The 16,986-nt window shown below is 53.0% G+C and overlaps 11 protein-coding genes across 11 annotated transcripts; 5 read left to right on the forward strand and 6 right to left on the reverse strand.

Moving 5' to 3' along the window:
• Window positions 1–131: 131 nt before the first annotated feature.
• Window positions 132–377, reverse strand: LTS14_004628 (uncharacterized protein; the record flags this gene model as incomplete). The annotated part of the gene is made up of 1 exon (XM_064837329.1): window positions 132–377. One exon carries the CDS (start codon window positions 375–377, stop codon window positions 132–134), a length of 246 nt encoding a protein of 81 aa, XP_064695288.1.
• Window positions 378–857: 480 nt separating this feature from the next.
• Window positions 858–2,533, forward strand: LTS14_004629 (uncharacterized protein; the record flags this gene model as incomplete). The annotated part of the gene is made up of 4 exons (XM_064837330.1): window positions 858–1,503; window positions 1,562–1,791; window positions 1,865–2,186; window positions 2,382–2,533. 4 exons carry the CDS (start codon window positions 858–860, stop codon window positions 2,531–2,533), a joined length of 1,350 nt encoding a protein of 449 aa, XP_064695289.1.
• A 468-nt stretch (window positions 2,534–3,001) lies between these two features.
• LTS14_004630 (uncharacterized protein) lies at window positions 3,002–3,796 on the forward strand (the record flags this gene model as incomplete). The annotated part of the gene is made up of 2 exons (XM_064837331.1): window positions 3,002–3,073; window positions 3,131–3,796. The coding sequence occupies 2 exons, from the start codon at window positions 3,002–3,004 to the stop codon at window positions 3,794–3,796; spliced, it is 738 nt and encodes a 245-aa protein (XP_064695290.1).
• A 261-nt stretch (window positions 3,797–4,057) lies between these two features.
• On the reverse strand, window positions 4,058–5,347 carry LTS14_004631 (uncharacterized protein; the record flags this gene model as incomplete). Its single annotated transcript, XM_064837332.1, has 1 exon — window positions 4,058–5,347. One exon carries the CDS (start codon window positions 5,345–5,347, stop codon window positions 4,058–4,060), a length of 1,290 nt encoding a protein of 429 aa, XP_064695291.1.
• A 391-nt stretch (window positions 5,348–5,738) lies between these two features.
• Window positions 5,739–7,336, forward strand: MCCC2 (Methylcrotonoyl-CoA carboxylase beta chain, mitochondrial; the record flags this gene model as incomplete). Its single annotated transcript, XM_064837333.1, has 2 exons — window positions 5,739–6,007; window positions 6,076–7,336. 2 exons carry the CDS (start codon window positions 5,739–5,741, stop codon window positions 7,334–7,336), a joined length of 1,530 nt encoding a protein of 509 aa, XP_064695292.1.
• Window positions 7,337–8,104: 768 nt separating this feature from the next.
• On the forward strand, window positions 8,105–9,008 carry LTS14_004633 (uncharacterized protein; the record flags this gene model as incomplete). Its single annotated transcript, XM_064837334.1, has 2 exons — window positions 8,105–8,188; window positions 8,247–9,008. 2 exons carry the CDS (start codon window positions 8,105–8,107, stop codon window positions 9,006–9,008), a joined length of 846 nt encoding a protein of 281 aa, XP_064695293.1.
• Window positions 9,009–9,501: 493 nt separating this feature from the next.
• Window positions 9,502–10,593, reverse strand: LTS14_004634 (uncharacterized protein; the record flags this gene model as incomplete). The annotated part of the gene is made up of 4 exons (XM_064837335.1): window positions 9,502–9,824; window positions 9,874–10,060; window positions 10,113–10,235; window positions 10,288–10,593. The coding sequence occupies 4 exons, from the start codon at window positions 10,591–10,593 to the stop codon at window positions 9,502–9,504; spliced, it is 939 nt and encodes a 312-aa protein (XP_064695294.1).
• Window positions 10,594–10,662: 69 nt separating this feature from the next.
• LTS14_004635 (uncharacterized protein) lies at window positions 10,663–10,925 on the reverse strand (the record flags this gene model as incomplete). Its single annotated transcript, XM_064837336.1, has 2 exons — window positions 10,663–10,816; window positions 10,867–10,925. 2 exons carry the CDS (start codon window positions 10,923–10,925, stop codon window positions 10,663–10,665), a joined length of 213 nt encoding a protein of 70 aa, XP_064695295.1.
• Window positions 10,926–11,901: 976 nt separating this feature from the next.
• Window positions 11,902–13,566, reverse strand: LTS14_004636 (uncharacterized protein; the record flags this gene model as incomplete). The annotated part of the gene is made up of 2 exons (XM_064837337.1): window positions 11,902–12,441; window positions 12,550–13,566. The coding sequence occupies 2 exons, from the start codon at window positions 13,564–13,566 to the stop codon at window positions 11,902–11,904; spliced, it is 1,557 nt and encodes a 518-aa protein (XP_064695296.1).
• A 1,000-nt stretch (window positions 13,567–14,566) lies between these two features.
• On the forward strand, window positions 14,567–15,771 carry LTS14_004637 (uncharacterized protein; the record flags this gene model as incomplete). Its single annotated transcript, XM_064837338.1, has 3 exons — window positions 14,567–15,219; window positions 15,279–15,341; window positions 15,396–15,771. The coding sequence occupies 3 exons, from the start codon at window positions 14,567–14,569 to the stop codon at window positions 15,769–15,771; spliced, it is 1,092 nt and encodes a 363-aa protein (XP_064695297.1).
• Window positions 15,772–15,806: 35 nt separating this feature from the next.
• Window positions 15,807–16,855, reverse strand: LTS14_004638 (uncharacterized protein; the record flags this gene model as incomplete). Its single annotated transcript, XM_064837339.1, has 2 exons — window positions 15,807–15,940; window positions 15,997–16,855. The coding sequence occupies 2 exons, from the start codon at window positions 16,853–16,855 to the stop codon at window positions 15,807–15,809; spliced, it is 993 nt and encodes a 330-aa protein (XP_064695298.1).
• Window positions 16,856–16,986: the final 131 nt, after the last annotated feature.

The following is a 16,986-nucleotide window of genomic DNA, read 5'->3' on the forward strand; positions in this document are numbered from 1 at the left end:
GTGTGATTCCCAGCCCGTTGGAAGCCGAAACGCCTCCATCTCGCTTCTGCTTTGATCCGCCACCACGCCACCTTCCTTGACGGCCATCATCAGTATCCCGAGATTCAGCTTCACTATATTGTTGTTGTAGATCACAGCATACGAACGAAATTCATCGGATCGGAGCTGGTAGCGCTGCCACTGTCCGCGCCGGAGGACAGCAACTTGTCTTGCGTTTCTTCCTCGCTGCTGGCACCGGAGAAATCATTTCCAAGTCCTGGCAATCTCTGCATAGACTCCGCCTCACCCTGCCATCTTGCCAACTCATCAGATTCACCGACGTCCTCCGTATCAGCCTCGTCGTCGTATAAATGCACAACTCCGTCATCGCCATGCATCTGTGCCCCATGAAACACGAGATTCGGCACGAGCGTCTACTCTGACAACCAATAGCACCGCCGCGACCCCCGAAACGCCCACACACTGCCACTGACACCGAACGTATATGTAGGGCTGTTCCCTGACCACGCACGTCCTGCAGCATGTCCCACGTCCCAGGACACCTTCGCGAGCATGGCGTCCCTGGTACAAACACCAGTAATGTCTGCGACTGGTATCGTGAACCGTTGATCGGTAAAACGCGTTCGATGGTCAGTGTGAGAGCTCGCGCGCAGGTGCCTATTCGCGATGATAGATTGCAGGTGGTATGCACGGTGGTTGAGGTAGGCTGGCGCTGCATTCTTTTCTTTCCTAACGCCGGTGGTCGTAGTACATGTACTGGCAAAGTCGCACTCCGAGCTCAAAGATCTTCCAACCAGAGTATAGATTTTCTAGCCATACTTTTATTGGTACTGGACAACGACATCGAAATTGACACAATGTCATCTCTAGACCCCAACACAGCATATCCATCAACAGAGAAAGGCCACACAGAGGAAGGACTCCGTCCATCTCACGATAGCTCAACGGGCCTACTCAGATCCGGACCACGACCACTAGAGCCCAGGATCCACCAAGCCTCTGTCTCGCAAGATCAACCATATGTAGCACGCCTCGAGTTCGAACCTCAGGATGACCGTGAACCACCACCTCCCCGGCACCCTTCGAGGCAGATGATGCGATATGGCCCACCACCAGGAAGCGAGTACGGCTGGGACGACCGTGAGGACAGACGGCAATGGCAGGGAAGAGCATCATACGACTACGGTGCTTCATCTCGACCACAGCAAGATGACTACTACGCCGACGACCGCGATCGCGGGTATGGAAGTCGTCCCTACAGACGTGCTCCTTCGGTCCGTGAGCCGCCGCCTTCTGCTCGTGGACCAGCTCCTACTGCTGCTGCCATGAGGCAGAAACAGAAGAACAGGCGCTCAATACTTTGGGAGGACTCTGGCGACGAGGAGGAGAGCGATGATGAGACTGTAGCTCGACGACGGCGGAAGCGAGAAAGTCGTGAAGGCTCACCACCGATGGATCTGCGGCTGCCGTTCTTGAAATGGATGAATGGGAGTGTCAAAGGACGTACGTCTCAAGTCAACACCAATGCGACATGCTTGCAACACTAATGATAAACTTCTAGACTTCGTCGCTACCCTAGGCGAGTTCGTCGGAACTACTATGTTCCTCTTCTTCGCCTTCGCCGGAACACAAGTCGCCAATGCTGGCGCGCAAACCGAAAGCAACACCACCACCAATCAGTCCACCGGCTTTAGTCCCATCGTGCTGCTGTATATCGGTATCGCTTTTGGTTTCAGCTTAATGGTCAATGTCTGGATCTTCTTCCGCATAAGTGGTGGCCTCTTCAACCCTGTACGTCTTCGCAGCACATCGATTATCTCTCGACGACGACACAATGTGATACATATGCTGACGTTCGATACAGGCTGTGACCTTGGCAATGGTGATGGTCCACGCCATCGACTTCGTCCGCGCCTTCCTGCTCCTCACAGCTCAACTCTGCGGCGCCATCTTCAGCTCCTATATCGTCAAAGTGCTCTTTCCCACTAACTTCAACGTGCGGACTACACTCTCCACAGACACTTCGCTAGTGGCGGGAGTCTTCATCGAAGCGATCCTGACGGCAGAGTTGGTGTTCACCATCTTCATGTTGGCGAAGGAGAAGCATAAGGCTACCTTTATGGCGCCGATCGGGATCGGAATGGCATTGTTTGTGGCTGAGCTGGTTGGGGTTTACTATACTGGTGGTAGGTCCTAGCTGTCATGATACCCGTGCGAGATTCGACGATGCTGACTTCCCCATCAGGCTCGCTCAACCCAGCACGATCTTTCGGACCTTGCGTCGTGACTGGTATCTGGGATAAGGAACATTGGGTCTACTGTAAGCACACGTACCTCCGTACTTGCTTCCGGCAATGCGTGTCAGCTGACACATGTATTAGGGGTCGGACCAGCAGCAGGTGCAATCGCGGCAGTAGGATTCTACAAGTTCATCAAGATGTTGGAATACGAGATTGCCAATCCGGGTCAGGATGAGATCTCGGAGAAGAGGGCTGCTGAGGCTGCTGCGTCACCTAAGAAGGAGACTGTCTAGCGGCAGGGTGGTTCGATGTTAGAGTATTTTGCGCGGAGTCTGGAAAATGCGGAATGATATGAGCGTGGCGTCTAAGGGATATTTCGATAGAAGGGTATGGTCGCGATTTGCTAGTAAGCCCAATCTTTCTCGCATCATTCACGAAAGTATGGGCTTGTCAAATTTCACATGTCACATACGTGAAGTGAAGTGAAGTCAGGGGCTCTGCAGGCGAAAGGGTGGTAAGCGAGCTGTTTCTGGGAGTGCCAAACTGTAAGTGAAGTGACCTTGCGCTTGCAAACACATACTCGCTTCCGTACACAATATTCGCTTCAAATACTGCGCGGCAACAGCGCAAAGCACAACAACCACTTCTGACCACGCAAACTCTCCACATTATCCGCTGATGTGATAGCCATGGCCTAATTCAAGTCATACTTCAACACGAAAACACTCTCCGATGTGACGATCCGATATGGCGACTACAACATGCCAGCCCACAAGCTCGTGCTGGCTCAAGGTAGCGACTACTTCAAGTCATGCTTCGAAGGCAGCTTCAGCGTAAGTCGTGATAGTGATACCCTCAACGATCCGTCCAGAGACTGACCATCCCATCAGGAAGCGCAGTCCTCCGCTCTCACACTCAATGACGATCCGGACCCGCAAGCTCTATTCCTCCTCATTGGCACCCTGTACGGTCACCCAGCCTACGACATGGAGGCACTACGAACGCTAGACAATCCGATCACGACCATCGTCCGCATCGTCGACCTCCACATCGTCGCTAACAAGTATCTCGTCCCCGCGCTGAGCGCCCAGATCCTGGTCGATCTCCCCACCATGCTTCAGCACCTCCGCCCAGGCGAAGCATTTCACAGGGCGCTGGAGTCGGTGAGTAGACACGTCTATCTTGATCGCGTTGATGCCGCTCGCGAGCTGCGCGGCGCCATAGTAGGGCATGTCGTCAAGTACATACCAGCCTGGACCACCTGCGATGCCTTCAGAGCGCTGCTTGCCGACATTCCGGAACTGGCCTTCGAGCTCCTCGTCGCGCTTGTTGGTCCTGATAATCTTGCCAGTGAGGCGAAGGAGGAGACGAAGGCTGCGATTGCAAGCAGGAAACGCGCGAGAGTCAGTGGCGATGACTCGATTAGAGAGGTGCGCACTCCACCTTCTGTGAGGGCGGGAGTAAATCCGCCATTGAGTGCATCGACTTTGAGAAGGAGCAGCATAGACCAGGTCACCCGGCGTCCGACAGGATCACAGCCTGCCAGAAGGCCATAAGAATGAGAGTGTTCTAACAAGCTCTAGCGCTGTGCAGTGTGACCAGTAAGTTCCTGCTCGCAGGGCGGGGAGTAACGCTCGCTCGGGCTGTGTTTGTAGCAGATGATAGATGGAGATCCTGATCGATACGGCCTCCCACCAACATTGCTCCTGGCGATCTCGAATATCAATGAATCCTGCAGCATCTTTCCATGGTAGCGTCCTTGGACCGTCGACTCGTCCGTATCTCAAGCCTCACCTGATTCCACCTCATGCCCTGGCTCACCGCACCCCGAACTCCCGATTAAAAGCCCTCCCAATGACCACCCTTCTAATCTCGCTCGTCCCCGCCCCAATCTCATACAACTTAGCATCCCGCATGATCCTCCCCGCGGCCATCTCATTCATATAACCCATGCCGCCTAAACACTGAATAGCATCCATCCCACACTCCGTCGCCCGTTCCGCCGCATACAGAATCGCGCCCGCACAATCCTGCGTCTTGATCACTAAATCAGGACTATCGTGGTTGTTGTCGATGTGGGAGGCTATGCTGTAGGTGAAGGCCGAGCTGGCTCGGTATTTGGTGTACATATCTGCTAGCTTCCCCTGGATTAATTGGTTTGTGGCGAGGGGAGTGCCGAATTGGTGTCGTTCGTGGACGTAAGGTAAGGTGACGTCGAGGGCGGCTTTCATGAGGCCTAGAGGACCGGCGGAGAGGACGAGGCGTTCGAGATCTAGGCCTTCCATCAAGACTTTGACGCCTTTGTTGACGGAGCCGAGGATATTGGAGGTTGGGACGAAGACGTTGTCGAAGACGATTTCGCCCGTGTTGCTTCCTCTCATCCCCAGCTTGTCCAGTTTCCGAGCCACGGAGAAGCCCTCGCTCTGAGTCTCTACGAGGAAGGCTGTCATGCCTTTACTCCCGGCCTCAGGGTCGGTCTTGGCATACACCACAACCACATCCGCGTCCGGACCGTTGGTTATCCACATCTTCGTGCCGTTGAGGACATAGCCTCCTTTCTCTTTGTCTTCCTTGGCTGTCATGCGCATACTTACCACATCGCTGCCGGCAGAATGCTCGGACATGGCTAAGGCCCCGATACTGTCTCCCGATACTAACCCGGGGAGGTATTTCTCCTTCTGCTCTTGGTTCCCATTCAACATGATCTGGTTGACGCATAATTGCGAGTGGGCGGCATAGGAGAGGCCGATGCTCCCGCTCGCTCGGCTGAGTTCTTCGAGGATGACGCAGTGAGCTTGGTAGCCCATTGATAGACCACCGTATTCTTCATCTGCTGTCACGCCGAGTAGACCTGCTTCACCCAATTTCTTCCACATATGGTTGGGGAATTCGTTGTTGTGGTCTGTTTCCTGAGCGACATCGTAGCTGATTTCGCGGCGGCAGAATTCAATGGTTCGTTCGCGGAGTTCTTCGAGGTCTTCTTGTGTTGGTGGAGTGAAGTTTTTAGGGTGTTTGGTGGAGGCATAGCGGACGGAGGATGAGACTATGAGGGCCGGGCGGACGAAAGAGCGGAGGACAGATCGTCGTAGGGGGATTAGGGCGGCCATGACTCCTTCCAAGGTTGTTATGAAAGGTGACCGAAGGACGATGTCGATAGATCTACAACTCCAGATCGTCTCGTCCCTCAATGCGGGTCAACATTCTTAAGCCGAACCCAGGTCTCGGCTTAACGTAGCGAGGTGAACTTGAGACAAGACGACAAAGCGTCAATAGATACGAACATCTTTCCTTTCATAGCACAACGTAAGTACAATGGCAACTCCATCGATCGTCTCTACGACTCTCCGTACAGTCCGTCATCTATCTCGCCGCAACCTCCTCCCTCGCCATGTCCGGACAGTAGCATCGTACACCTCCCCGCAACAAGCCGCGCAACTGTCCATCCTCCCGACAAATGTCGACCACAACAGTGAAGGCTACCGCCAAAATACCACCTCCATGTCTGCCGCCACCTCTAACCTCAGCGATCTCCATGCCAAAGTCAGCCGAGGCGGGAACGAGAAAGCTCGGCAGAAACATCTCGATCGTGGGAAGATGCTGGTACGGGATCGTGTCACAGCATTGATAGATTCGGGGACGAGTTTCCTAGAACTGAGTGCGTTGGCTGCGGAGGGCGTGTATGAGGAGGATGTTCCCTCTGCGGGGATGGTGACGGGGATTGGGACGGTGGAGGGGGTGCAGTGTGTTATTGTTGGGAACGATAGCACGTATGTCGAGTCATGACCTCTTTGGCACGCTTGGGGAATGGTAGAAGATATACTGATCGTTCTGACAGTGTCAAAGGCGGAACATACTACCCTCTGACAGTCAAAAAGCACCTCCGAGCGCAAGAAATCGCCCACCAGAACCACCTCCCCTGTATCTACCTCGTGGACTCTGGCGGAGCGAACCTACCCAATCAAGCAGACGTCTTCCCGGACCGTGATCACTTTGGTCGGATCTTCTACAACCAGGCTAGGATGTCCCGAGATGGTATCCCGCAGATCTCGGTTGTAATGGGACCCTGCACAGCAGGCGGCGCCTACGTCCCGTCCATGAGCGACGAGAATATTATCGTCCGCGAACAAGGCACCGTCTTCCTCGCCGGCCCACCACTGGTCAAAGCTGCGACCGGTGAGGAAGTCAGTGCTGAGGAGCTTGGGGGTGGGAAGTTGCATAGTGAAGTCAGTGGTGTAACGGACTATCTCGCCGAAGACGACGCGCATGCCCTCGTCCTCGCGAGAAGATGTATAGCGAACCTCAACTACCCGACCTCCACCTCTTCCACCACCAATCCCACTCGGAAACAAGACTGGACAGAACCGCTCTACGATCCAGAGGAACTTGACGGAATCGTAGGCACGAACCTCAAACAACAAATCCCCATGCACGAAGTCATCGCCCGCCTAGTCGACGGCTCCGAGTTCTCCGAATTCAAACCCCTCTACGGCTCGACCCTGATCACGGGCTTCGCAACAATATACGGATATCCCGTAGGCATAATAGCTAATAACGGGATCTTATTCTCAGAAAGTAGTCTGAAGGGAGCCCACTTCATCCAACTCTGCACCCAACGCCGTATCCCCCTCCTCTTCCTCCAAAACATCTCTGGCTTCATGGTCGGGCGCGAAGCCGAAGCCGGCGGGATCGCGAAGAATGGCGCCAAACTCGTCACGGCTGTTGCGACGACGGATGTGGCTAAATTGACTGTTTTAGTAGGTTCGTCGGCGGGGGCAGGGAATTATGGGATGTGTGGACGGGCGTATAGTCCCAATTTCTTGTGGAGTTGGCCGAGTACGAAGACCTCTGTTATGGGGGCTGAGCAGTTGGAGGCTGTTATGAAAGCTGTGGGAAGGAATGTGGATCCTGCGCTGAAGGAGAGGATTGAGAGGGAGAGTGAGGTTTTGTTTGGGACGGCCAGGTTGTGGGATGATGGGGTGATTCCTCCGGGTCATACGCGGAGGGTTGTGGGGATGGGGTTGGCAGCTGCGAGGCAGGGGGAGGTTGTGCGGAAAGAGGGGAGGGGTGGGGGAAGGTTTGGCGTGTTTAGGATGTAGGGAGTCGAAGGTCACTGCTGTACTGAGAGACCTGATATCATTAGGGCTTTCATCAATCCGCTACTTGCTTCTTTCGGTAAACGGACGGGGGTTCAGGCTACGAGACTTCCCGTGCTGGATTCGAGATGGCCTTGCTAGACGCACATTATGGTTATGGGCTCGATTATGCTTTCCGTACATTGGACTCCCTCGCGATTATCAAGCCACATCGACCTGCAGTCCGCTCGAATCGATTGGTGGTTGAGAGGTGAATGCAATCTTGCACATGCTATAAGCGCTACTTTTCGGGCAGGCACGCCACGGTCGCCCCCGCAGGCTTGTACCCCACGTGGCACGGGACTAGAAACATGTTTATGTGTTTCGCATCTGCGCGAAGAAGTACATCGAACACGGCAGAGGGCCACAAGCGCCACAAAGAAACAACTGCATGATCGCTGCGATAATACTGACTGGACACACAAAGTTCATCTGAGAAACGCTCCCTCACAACACCTGACCTGTCTTGAGGCACCTCGTTGAAGACACCTCGACGGCATTACCGCCGACATGGCCGAAGCTAGACGCGCTGTCCAGATCAGAGGTCTTGGGCCGGATTTCCGTATCTACAAGCCGGGAAAAGGAAGCCTCCGCTTCCTCGAACTCGACATTCGTGACGCCTAGGACTCATTGCACTGGCATATCAAGGTAGCGCTGTTGCTCAATGATGCGAGTGCGAAGAGTTCATACCCTTCTTTGAAGATTCTCGTGACCCGGGCTCATATTCTTGGCATGGAAGGTTCATCTGATTCCTGGCGCGCTGGACCGGCGTTTTTCTGTATTCCGTTGACCTGGTCTCTAGAGGACGTTGACGAGGTATGCGGTCCTTTAGCAACATCAAGTCTACATCGCAAGCTTGCTAACACGGTACCAGTGGCGAAATGCCAGCCTATACAGTAAGATCCACCTTATTAGTGCGCGCCACAAGCAACTGCACGTTGCTGGAATCGCCCTCGTCTACCCGCTGTGGGCAGCATTCGGCCAGGAAGCATCATGGGAAGCGCCTGAATTTGGGGAGGAGATCCCAGCTAGCATCAACACGCCTTTTCCGCACAGGACTACGCTGGTGGCCGAAGGCATCGAAGACACACACCGCTCACCTGGTTCCATGGTGGCTATCATAGGCGGAAAGTGGCTTTTGATTCCAGCCGAGCTCGCCAGATCGATGGCCACGAAGCCCACACAAAACTGCGAGACTCAAGGGTCGATCTTCCCTTGGATGGAGGGTAGGCCGGAAGATGGCTCTGGCCATAGTGCGCATTACAATGAAGAGGGTCAAATCATCGAAAAGCACCTCATCAAGGTCGCAGAAGAAGGAGACTCTGTCAAAGCATTCCTCGGAGCTCTAAGCGATGCACATTCTTCCGGCGCTGATCGGGTGGTCTTCTACTCCAGAGCATTTTCGTGGGCCAATGTGCAAGTAGATTACGCTCCGAGCAGCCAGAAGATGAGCAATGTTGATCGGATGCGCAAGGATGACAGAAGCGGTGGCGCGACGAATCAAGCGAAGCCGAAGCAGAAGCCAGGTGGAACGCTCAAGCATGACCAAGGCACCGCCGCCTCGAAGAATGGGGTCGAGAAGAAGAAGCATGAGGATGAGGATGCCGAGGTTGTCTTCAAAGGTAGACGACTGTGAGATGACAGAATCAATGCAAGTGGTGGAAGAATAGCTTGTGCTACATGTTCGTCTGACGCTAATACACTTGACTGAGGGTCTGACTGTCGTCGTGGTGGTGGTGGTGGTGGTGGTGGTGGTGGTGGTGGTTGGGAGAGATGCTCGTTGTCAGGTTTATCCCTGTCGTTGTGGCGTGGCTACCAGAGCAGCAGGACCGGCATGTGGTAGAACAGTCAAGGGCCGTGCCAAGAGCAAGAAAGCTGTCTAAGATGGATCAAGCGATTGATTTGTTACGGTCGTAATAGCACAGGCTCGGGGTTCATGATGTTCCACGAGGTCAGCTGTACAGAACATCGTGATCAAACGTCTGCGGTATCCCCGACTACTTTTCTGTAGTTCTGTACGCAATCTATCTCCTGTATAAAGTTATAAGTCTATGAAAAGGCCTCCATTTGTCAAAGTCTTAATCACCACCAGCTAGCTTGACCGCCGTCTTTCTCAGATTCCCGGCTATTCAGTGCACAAGGCCGCTGCTCGCTATCTGCTCCGCGTAATACGCATATCGCGGAACGCTCTTGATCCTGAGTCCTTTTCCGAATTTGACGAAGAAGAAGAATGTGGTGCACTGCAAGAGACCAGCAAAGGCCGCCACGATGAAGGCATTCTGCAGACCCATATTCGTGACCCACGGAGTCAGACCATAGCCTACAGCAAAGCTCATAGTGTTGCGCACTAATATCACGGTGACCATAGCTTCGCCGGACAAATCCCTGTAGCTATCGATACAATATGAGACCGAGAGCTGGAGTCCGATCGTGTTCGTGGCGGCAATAACACCTGAGGACACAGATCAGTGAGGCCCAAGAGAGGAGGTCGTGATACTTACCCATCGCAAAAACGCAGCCGAACCAGTTGATCGCCTGCGCGGCACCTACACCCCACAAGATTAGACCGCCTGGGATGAGTAGCAGCGATGGCAAGAACAACCACAATCGATGTTCAGCCTCGAGCACGCCATTGTTTCGTCTTGCTAGCTTGAGGACGCACCAATCACCGAACAGTCCAGTATATAGCTGGGATAATAAGTCAACACAGGGTGGCAAGGGTCATCAGACAAGCACCTACTGAGCCAATGGCGACTCCAACTAGTGGCGAGACATATGACAGTCCAACAGCCCAAGCAGGGAAGTTGTACGGCTCGCCGCTGAGGATCAAGGAGGCTGTTCCGTTAAGAACGTTAAACCAAACCTGGTCGAATGTTAGGTCTCTATTGCCAGAAAGATGCGGGAATAATGCTTACAAGATTCGAGCCGTAGCTAAAGCCAGCGTAGGCAATGACCGGGAAGGTCAGGAAAATAAGGGGTCGAGTAACCATACCCAGCAGTCCGTTTGGCTTGCGCAAGTCTGCAGTGCGGATAAGTCTTAATTTGTCAAGATATGTCGTATGCTTGCGGCCTGAGGTCGGTAGCTCCTCCGCAGGCTCTACTTCCATGCTCCGGGATACTTTCTCATCGTCCGTAGTCGTGTGTGCTGTCAGTATCGCTTTCGTCTTTGGACTATTGTCGAGCCTGTTTAAAGCACTTCGAGAGTAGTTGGTCTCTTCCATGAAGAAGAAAAGGAACACAAAGCCGATACCACAGAAGATTGCACACCAGTATAGAACCCAGACCCACCCCTAGAACGAAGTCAACCCAAAATCTTCGATGTTGCCATCTTGACCAACCCAAGAATCGGCAATGAAGCCAGCCAGGATTGGTGCCAGAAAATTGGAGCCAGCCAGGAGAAGGGCGTACAGGGCAATGTAAGTGCCTCGTTCGTGCTGAAAGTATCTAGACGGTCCTTAGCTCGACCCGAGGACAGTAGCGAGGGCAGTACTTACATGTCAGTCACCGAGATCTCACACAGGCTCTCGATCGGAGCGCCAAAGAAGCCTGACATAGTTAGTAGGCGTCTCGGTTCGTGGATGATGGTAGGAGACCTTGTAGAACTTTGTTGGCTATCCACTGCCCATTGCTCGTGGTATGTGGCGCCCAAACCTGTATCGCCAAGGTAGCAAGGATACTAATCAGGTAGACCGGCCGCTTCCCGAACTGTAAGGCGAGTGGTTGCCAGAACAGACAACCCCAGCCAAAGGCGAGGAACATGTATCCAGTCCCGGCATTTAGATCGGCCAACGTAAGGCCAGTAGCTTCTGAGATCGGCAAAAGGACCGAGTAGATGGCTGCTGAGGCGATACCGACCATCAAGGTATAGACACACATGCTGTGGAACATAAGTCTTTGAACTGCCATGCGATTCCAACTCAAGCCCACCATGCTGTACTCAAGGACTTCCGCGCAGGCGACCAGTTGAGCTAGATAACTTTGTCAGTATCATGTGCTTCTAGGAAGTCGCCCATAATGGTTCGATGATACCGGATCGTCTGGGTCGGTCGACGGTGCAGGCACGAGTACGATATCTTTGCGTGCACCTTTGGCATGCTTCGCCTGCATTGTGCCATCGAGATCGACCAGATGCACTGTGCCTGGTACGTAAAGCGCCTCCGATTGCATAGAGGTATCACGGTTCGGTTCCGCCATTCTGGTTCGATGTTAACTTGTAAGAAGAGAAGATGGCCATGAGCTGTGTTTTGATGTCCATGGTTCTCCTTGTATAGCACTCTCAGCCCAATGCTCCTTATCTGTGGTTGCGATACCGGATGTACATCTAGAGATACAGCATGAGTCGTACGAGAGGATGCGCTGAAACAGAGAAATACGATAAGCCTCGCGCAGGAATCCACAACTCTTGCCGATTTTGGTTCGTATAGCCGAATCCATTTCCAAGACATCATAGTGCAGGCAGATAGAGTGGGAGTAGTTCAGGTCTTGCTATCGATATTATGTTGCAGCTCTATCTGCACTCAGCCATAAGTCTACGAAGAAGGCACATAGCCAGCACAATCCGCAAAGTACAAGCTGGGATCAACTGCTTCGGCAGTAGGAGTGTTGTTCTTGGCTAACAGGATAAGCGAATTCGTCCCAGGCTTATACTGCGGCCATCCATAAGTTGCTAACCCACTTGCAGGGTTCCTAGCAAAAGCCGCCCATGCTCCTTGCATAAGCTTGATCATCTTGCTCTCATTCGAAGTGTTCGGTAGATTAGATACGAGATCTGGGTTCCCAAATACCATCTCCAGTTCAGTACCGTGGTATGCTCCACTACCTTGGGAGACGACTTGACCCGGGTAGTCGTTATTGGCAGGGTAGAGATTGATATTCGGCCAGTCGCCGAAGTAGCGGTATAGCCAGACTGAGACACCATGCGCGGCGCGGTTCGCAGCTTGGAACTCGTTCGGACAGGTGAAGGAGTTCAGAAGAAAGGAATCGCCTTGTGCGATGGTGACTGTGACGTTCTTTTTAAAGCTTGGGAGCGCATAATATCCTGCGTATGTCAGAGAACCAATCATGCGTAACTTTTAATCGAGAGTCTCACCTTGCTCGAAATTGTTGTTACCAAGCAGGTAGGGCTATCTATGTCAGCTTGGGATTGATCTCCGCAGCACTTTGAATAGTACACTCACTAGCTTAGCAAATGCACCAGCCTCAGACAGAGCCGTGTAGTTCGGAAATACCGTATCGTTGTCAGCTGAAGGGTAAAAAGCAGGAATGCTCCTCAGCGGGTTTCCAGACGATGCAGATGGTGCTTTCGCTGCCGCGGCTTTGATGTCGGTCCAGTTCTTCGTAAGCATACAAGCGAAAGTGGAGGCATCTGCTCCACAGCCTAGAGTCTTCGTTACGTTGTACCAGTTGCTGAGCGATTGATTTGCGGTGTTAAGAGGAAAGCTTAATGCGTTGCCACTCTCAGAGATCAACCCGGCCACAAGGGGAAGCTTGCGGTAGGCGTAGGCCCAATAGTCGATGGAGACACCGCCAGCCGATTGACCGAAGAGCGTTATACGTCGACGATCACCTCCAAAAGCCGCCACGTTAACTGCTAGCCATTCGACCGCCAAACGTTGGTCTCGCAGACCAGCGTTCTGGGTAATATTCGGGGCGTTTGGGAAACCGAAAACGTTCAGTCGATAATTCACAGTCACAACGACGACGTTCTCTGCGTTGGCTAATCGAGCTCCATTGAAGAAGGTCGAGTTGGAGGCCCCGTAAGTGAAGCGACCTCCATAGAGAAAGACCATAACAGGTAGGTTCGCGCAGTCCACTCCGGTGCTGTTATCCGCAGTCCATATGTTCATCGTCAAGCAATCCTCGCTTTGAGAAGCTCCACTGTTGGCAGAGAAGTAGTTGATCACCTGTTGTGCCTGGGGCGTGAAGTCTGGAAACCCAACAGCTGGATTAGGCGTATCGGGACAACCGTAACCATAGTTGGCAGCCACGTAAGGCTTTGTGCCGACGAACGGCTGTGGAGGCGCGAATCGAAGGTTACCAGTAGGCGGTTTGGCGTACGGAATGCCTAAATACTCGGTCACGGCCTCAAGTCCAGGTGCAGGATGCCCAGTGATGTGTCCGTTGGTCGTTAGAGCTGTGAGAGCTGCTTCCGCCCGAAGCGCAAGCACCAAAGCCAGAGCAGCGAAATGTACCATCCTGCGTATCGAACGGCCGTGATCAGAAAGTACGAGACTACAGGTCCAATGGAGTGTAGATCTGTATCTGGCTGGCGATTTTCTTTTGACAGATTCAAGGCAGCGGCACAGTCCGGCTCATGGTCGACGTGCCTACCGAGATTGCGACTGTATACCAGCCGCAATTGGACAATGGCAACACTTCTATTCTGCAAGATACATTGGCCTTCCCGTTGCGTCCAAGATGGCATCGCTGTGCCTCGTGGGGCCAGAACTAGAGAGCAGTCTCCGAAGCACGCTGGCATCGTATCCAGAAGCTCAGTCGCACGTGTCCAAGTCTGGGCCAAGCATGCTGCAAATAACAAGCATAGCTCGATGGCCGAGGCGCCGCACGATATGCGAGTCCGATATTGCTTGACGAGTGCTTAAGCGAGACGAGGCGAGCTGGAGGAAAGGATGTAGTCTGGGCGCTAGTGAAGCGCCACTTGCATATCTTATCCGGTCGTTTACCTTCCAGGTTCGCACACATCAGTCGGGACGACTTTGCCGAGAAGCTGACAGGGATACAAGGAGGACGACAATGAATCGCTAGAGCCCCGTCGATAGCATTGGGGTCGATCATGATTCTCGAGAAGCAGCAAGGCGTACACGACTACCTCACCTGTCAAAGACGAGAATCTTGCGAACAACATAGATCAAAGAGGACTGTATGTTCCCGCCACATCATGCAGCGACACCGATCTAGCTATTCCACTTCGTACAGACGAAAGACGTCAAAGGTGGCTCCTGCGGTGACCCTGCAGCGTCCAAAGTGTAGGATTGATGAACCCCTGCCTCGATAGATTAAAAAGCATTTCTACACATCGATTGAGGATGAGTATACAGTACCCAAGAAGGCACGCGCCTGTATACGGAAGAATGGACAGATCCTGCAGGAAACCCAACATATCGCGGCGATACTGCCCCATCATGAACACCTATTCACTCCACCTCGGCCTGACGACGCCCGACCACTGCGACCATGGGCAACAGCGAGGGCTTCTCCACGAATGGTGTGCCTGACCAGGGATGGAAGATCTATGTCGCCTCTACGAGTTTGGTCATAGGCGCTGGTCTATTCGTGATGGCAAGATGGATTACTCGGATCAAAACACACCAGCTCGGAAGCGACGACTACGCGATCCTTGCATCCCTGGGCTTCTCAATAATCCTTTCGGTATCGATGCAACTTGCAGTCCTCCACGGCTACGGTCAACACAAACACGACCTCACCAAGCCACAACTCCACAAAGCGCTGTTCTGGTTCTTCATCGAGCAGATCCAGTATAAGATGGTCATATGTCTGAACAAAGTCAGCGTCGTTCTGCTCGCCAAGCGCATCTTCATTGCCAGGATCTTCCAAATTCAGGCCTGGATCGTCCTCTGCTTGATCACTTGCTGGACGGTAGCTTCGGTCGGAGCGACGGTATTCCAATGTGTGCCGGCTCGAGGCGCCTGGAATTCGACGATCGGGGCAAAATGCATTGATACAAGCATGTTCTGGATGGCATATGCTATTATTAACATCTTGACAGATGCGATATGCATTGCGCTACCTATCCCGGAAGTCCTCCAGTTGCGTTTGAATTCGCGCCAGAAAGCTATGCTCTGCGCTGTTTTCCTGCTTGGAGGCTTGTGAGTATCGCAGCAGTGTTTTATGCAGGTCAAGACGGCGGGCTGACATCGTCTTATAGTGTGACACTCTGTTCGATTATGCGCATTATTGCTGTCATCAAAAACGACAAAGGCAAAGACACGTATGTCGCACGCTCTCAAAGATATAGGTCCCCAGCCTCTGCTGACACTTCCAGGACGTGGGACTTCGTACCGCGAAACATCTGGTCCATAGTCGAAACGAACATAGGCATAATCTGCGCCTGCCTCCCTGTCCTCAAAACACCAATCCTTCGAGGCCTGTCCACCCTGCTAGGCACGACGAAACATACCCGTCGAGAGCATGGCTCCGCTTACGAACTCAACGGCGGATCCGCGCAACAGAAGCATTCCAAGAGTGGACATAAGAGGATCAGCAAAGATCCTTGGGGAGATATGCGAGAGGATAGTGCCTCCGACGAGGTGCATATCATGCATCGTGCGGAATTGGATGCGCGGTCTCAGCATGCCAATCTTGATATTGGGTTTGCAAAGGAGAATAGTGCGGCTGTAAAGGAGATTGAGCCTCTGTAGGATATGCCTCATGTGGTGCAAGTACTAATCTTATATTATTTACGATGACGCTCGGCCACATGATTTGTCAATGTCGTGAAGGCGTCCTCATCCGTGCTGGTGACCGCACACGCCTGTTCGACGACTCCGACGATCGCCTTGGTTGACTTGATGCCTGCCTCTCTTGCATCTGTGATCGCTCAGTCTGCTCCCCCCGCGGAAGTTGTTGAAATTGCCCTGACGAACAGAATTGACATTCACACTCCACAGCCCGGTTACAGCGTTTCATCCAATTTGCCTCCGAGCGCAGACCTTCAGGATCAAGCAAGTCCATGAGATCGACAAGTCGGTGCTGCAATCTCCTCAACCTTTGGTTACGAAGTGGGATCCATTCCTGGGGATGCTCGAGGTCATTGTTTGCCGCATGCGCTTCCCCGAGCATGACTACGCCGTCGATGATGGGGCGGAACCACGTTCGAAATTGACCTGACCAAAGTTCTGCATGTGTCTCCATTTCTCCGGTCTCCGGATTTCGTTGTGGTGCTGCTGGGACCTTGCCACCTTCTGTCCATTTCTGATGGAATGCGTTGTAGCCCATCGGATGGGGCTCTCCAGTGCCGGCGGCCAGCATTAGTTCTCCGATCGACATCTGGTCACCTCGCCATAGCATAAAGGGCATGCCATCCGAATCGTACTGGTCTGTGGCAAATTCGTAAGTGATCTTGGACATGGCCTTGGTAAGGTCCTTATTCCTTGTCGCTTTGTCGGTCTCATATTGTAAGAATTGAGCCTGTTTCCGTATGATGTAGATCCAACATAGAAACTGTCCTACCACGAAAGAAGTATAGAGGAGCAAACTCTCCTTCTCGCGACCACCTCGATGATACCAATCCATAACATGATAGTCCGTGATATTGCAGAAACGTGACTGCAGGTCCTGCGTTGCCAGCAGTAGAGCATCCCGATATTTGCCAAAGAATTTCGTAAGCTCCTGCTGGCGTTTCCGTTCATCAGAGAGGTAGGCGGAGTATGCTGTGAAAGCTGCTGCCAATACTGCGCCGACGAGCGAGATGCACGCCACGACTATTGAGACGACGTCAACCATTTTTGCGCCGTGGATCAAGGGATGGCTCAGCGTAAGACTTCAAAGTGGAATGTCCGGTATGTCTAGCCCAGAACTTGCTCATACCAATCGAGCGGGACAGGTGTCCTTCAGCGGATGTAAACAAATCCAGC

This window comes from Recurvomyces mirabilis, assembly GCF_035927965.1.
Source record: "Recurvomyces mirabilis strain CCFEE 5264 chromosome Unknown scaffold_10, whole genome shotgun sequence".
NCBI lineage: Eukaryota > Fungi > Ascomycota > Dothideomycetes > Mycosphaerellales > Teratosphaeriaceae > Recurvomyces > Recurvomyces mirabilis.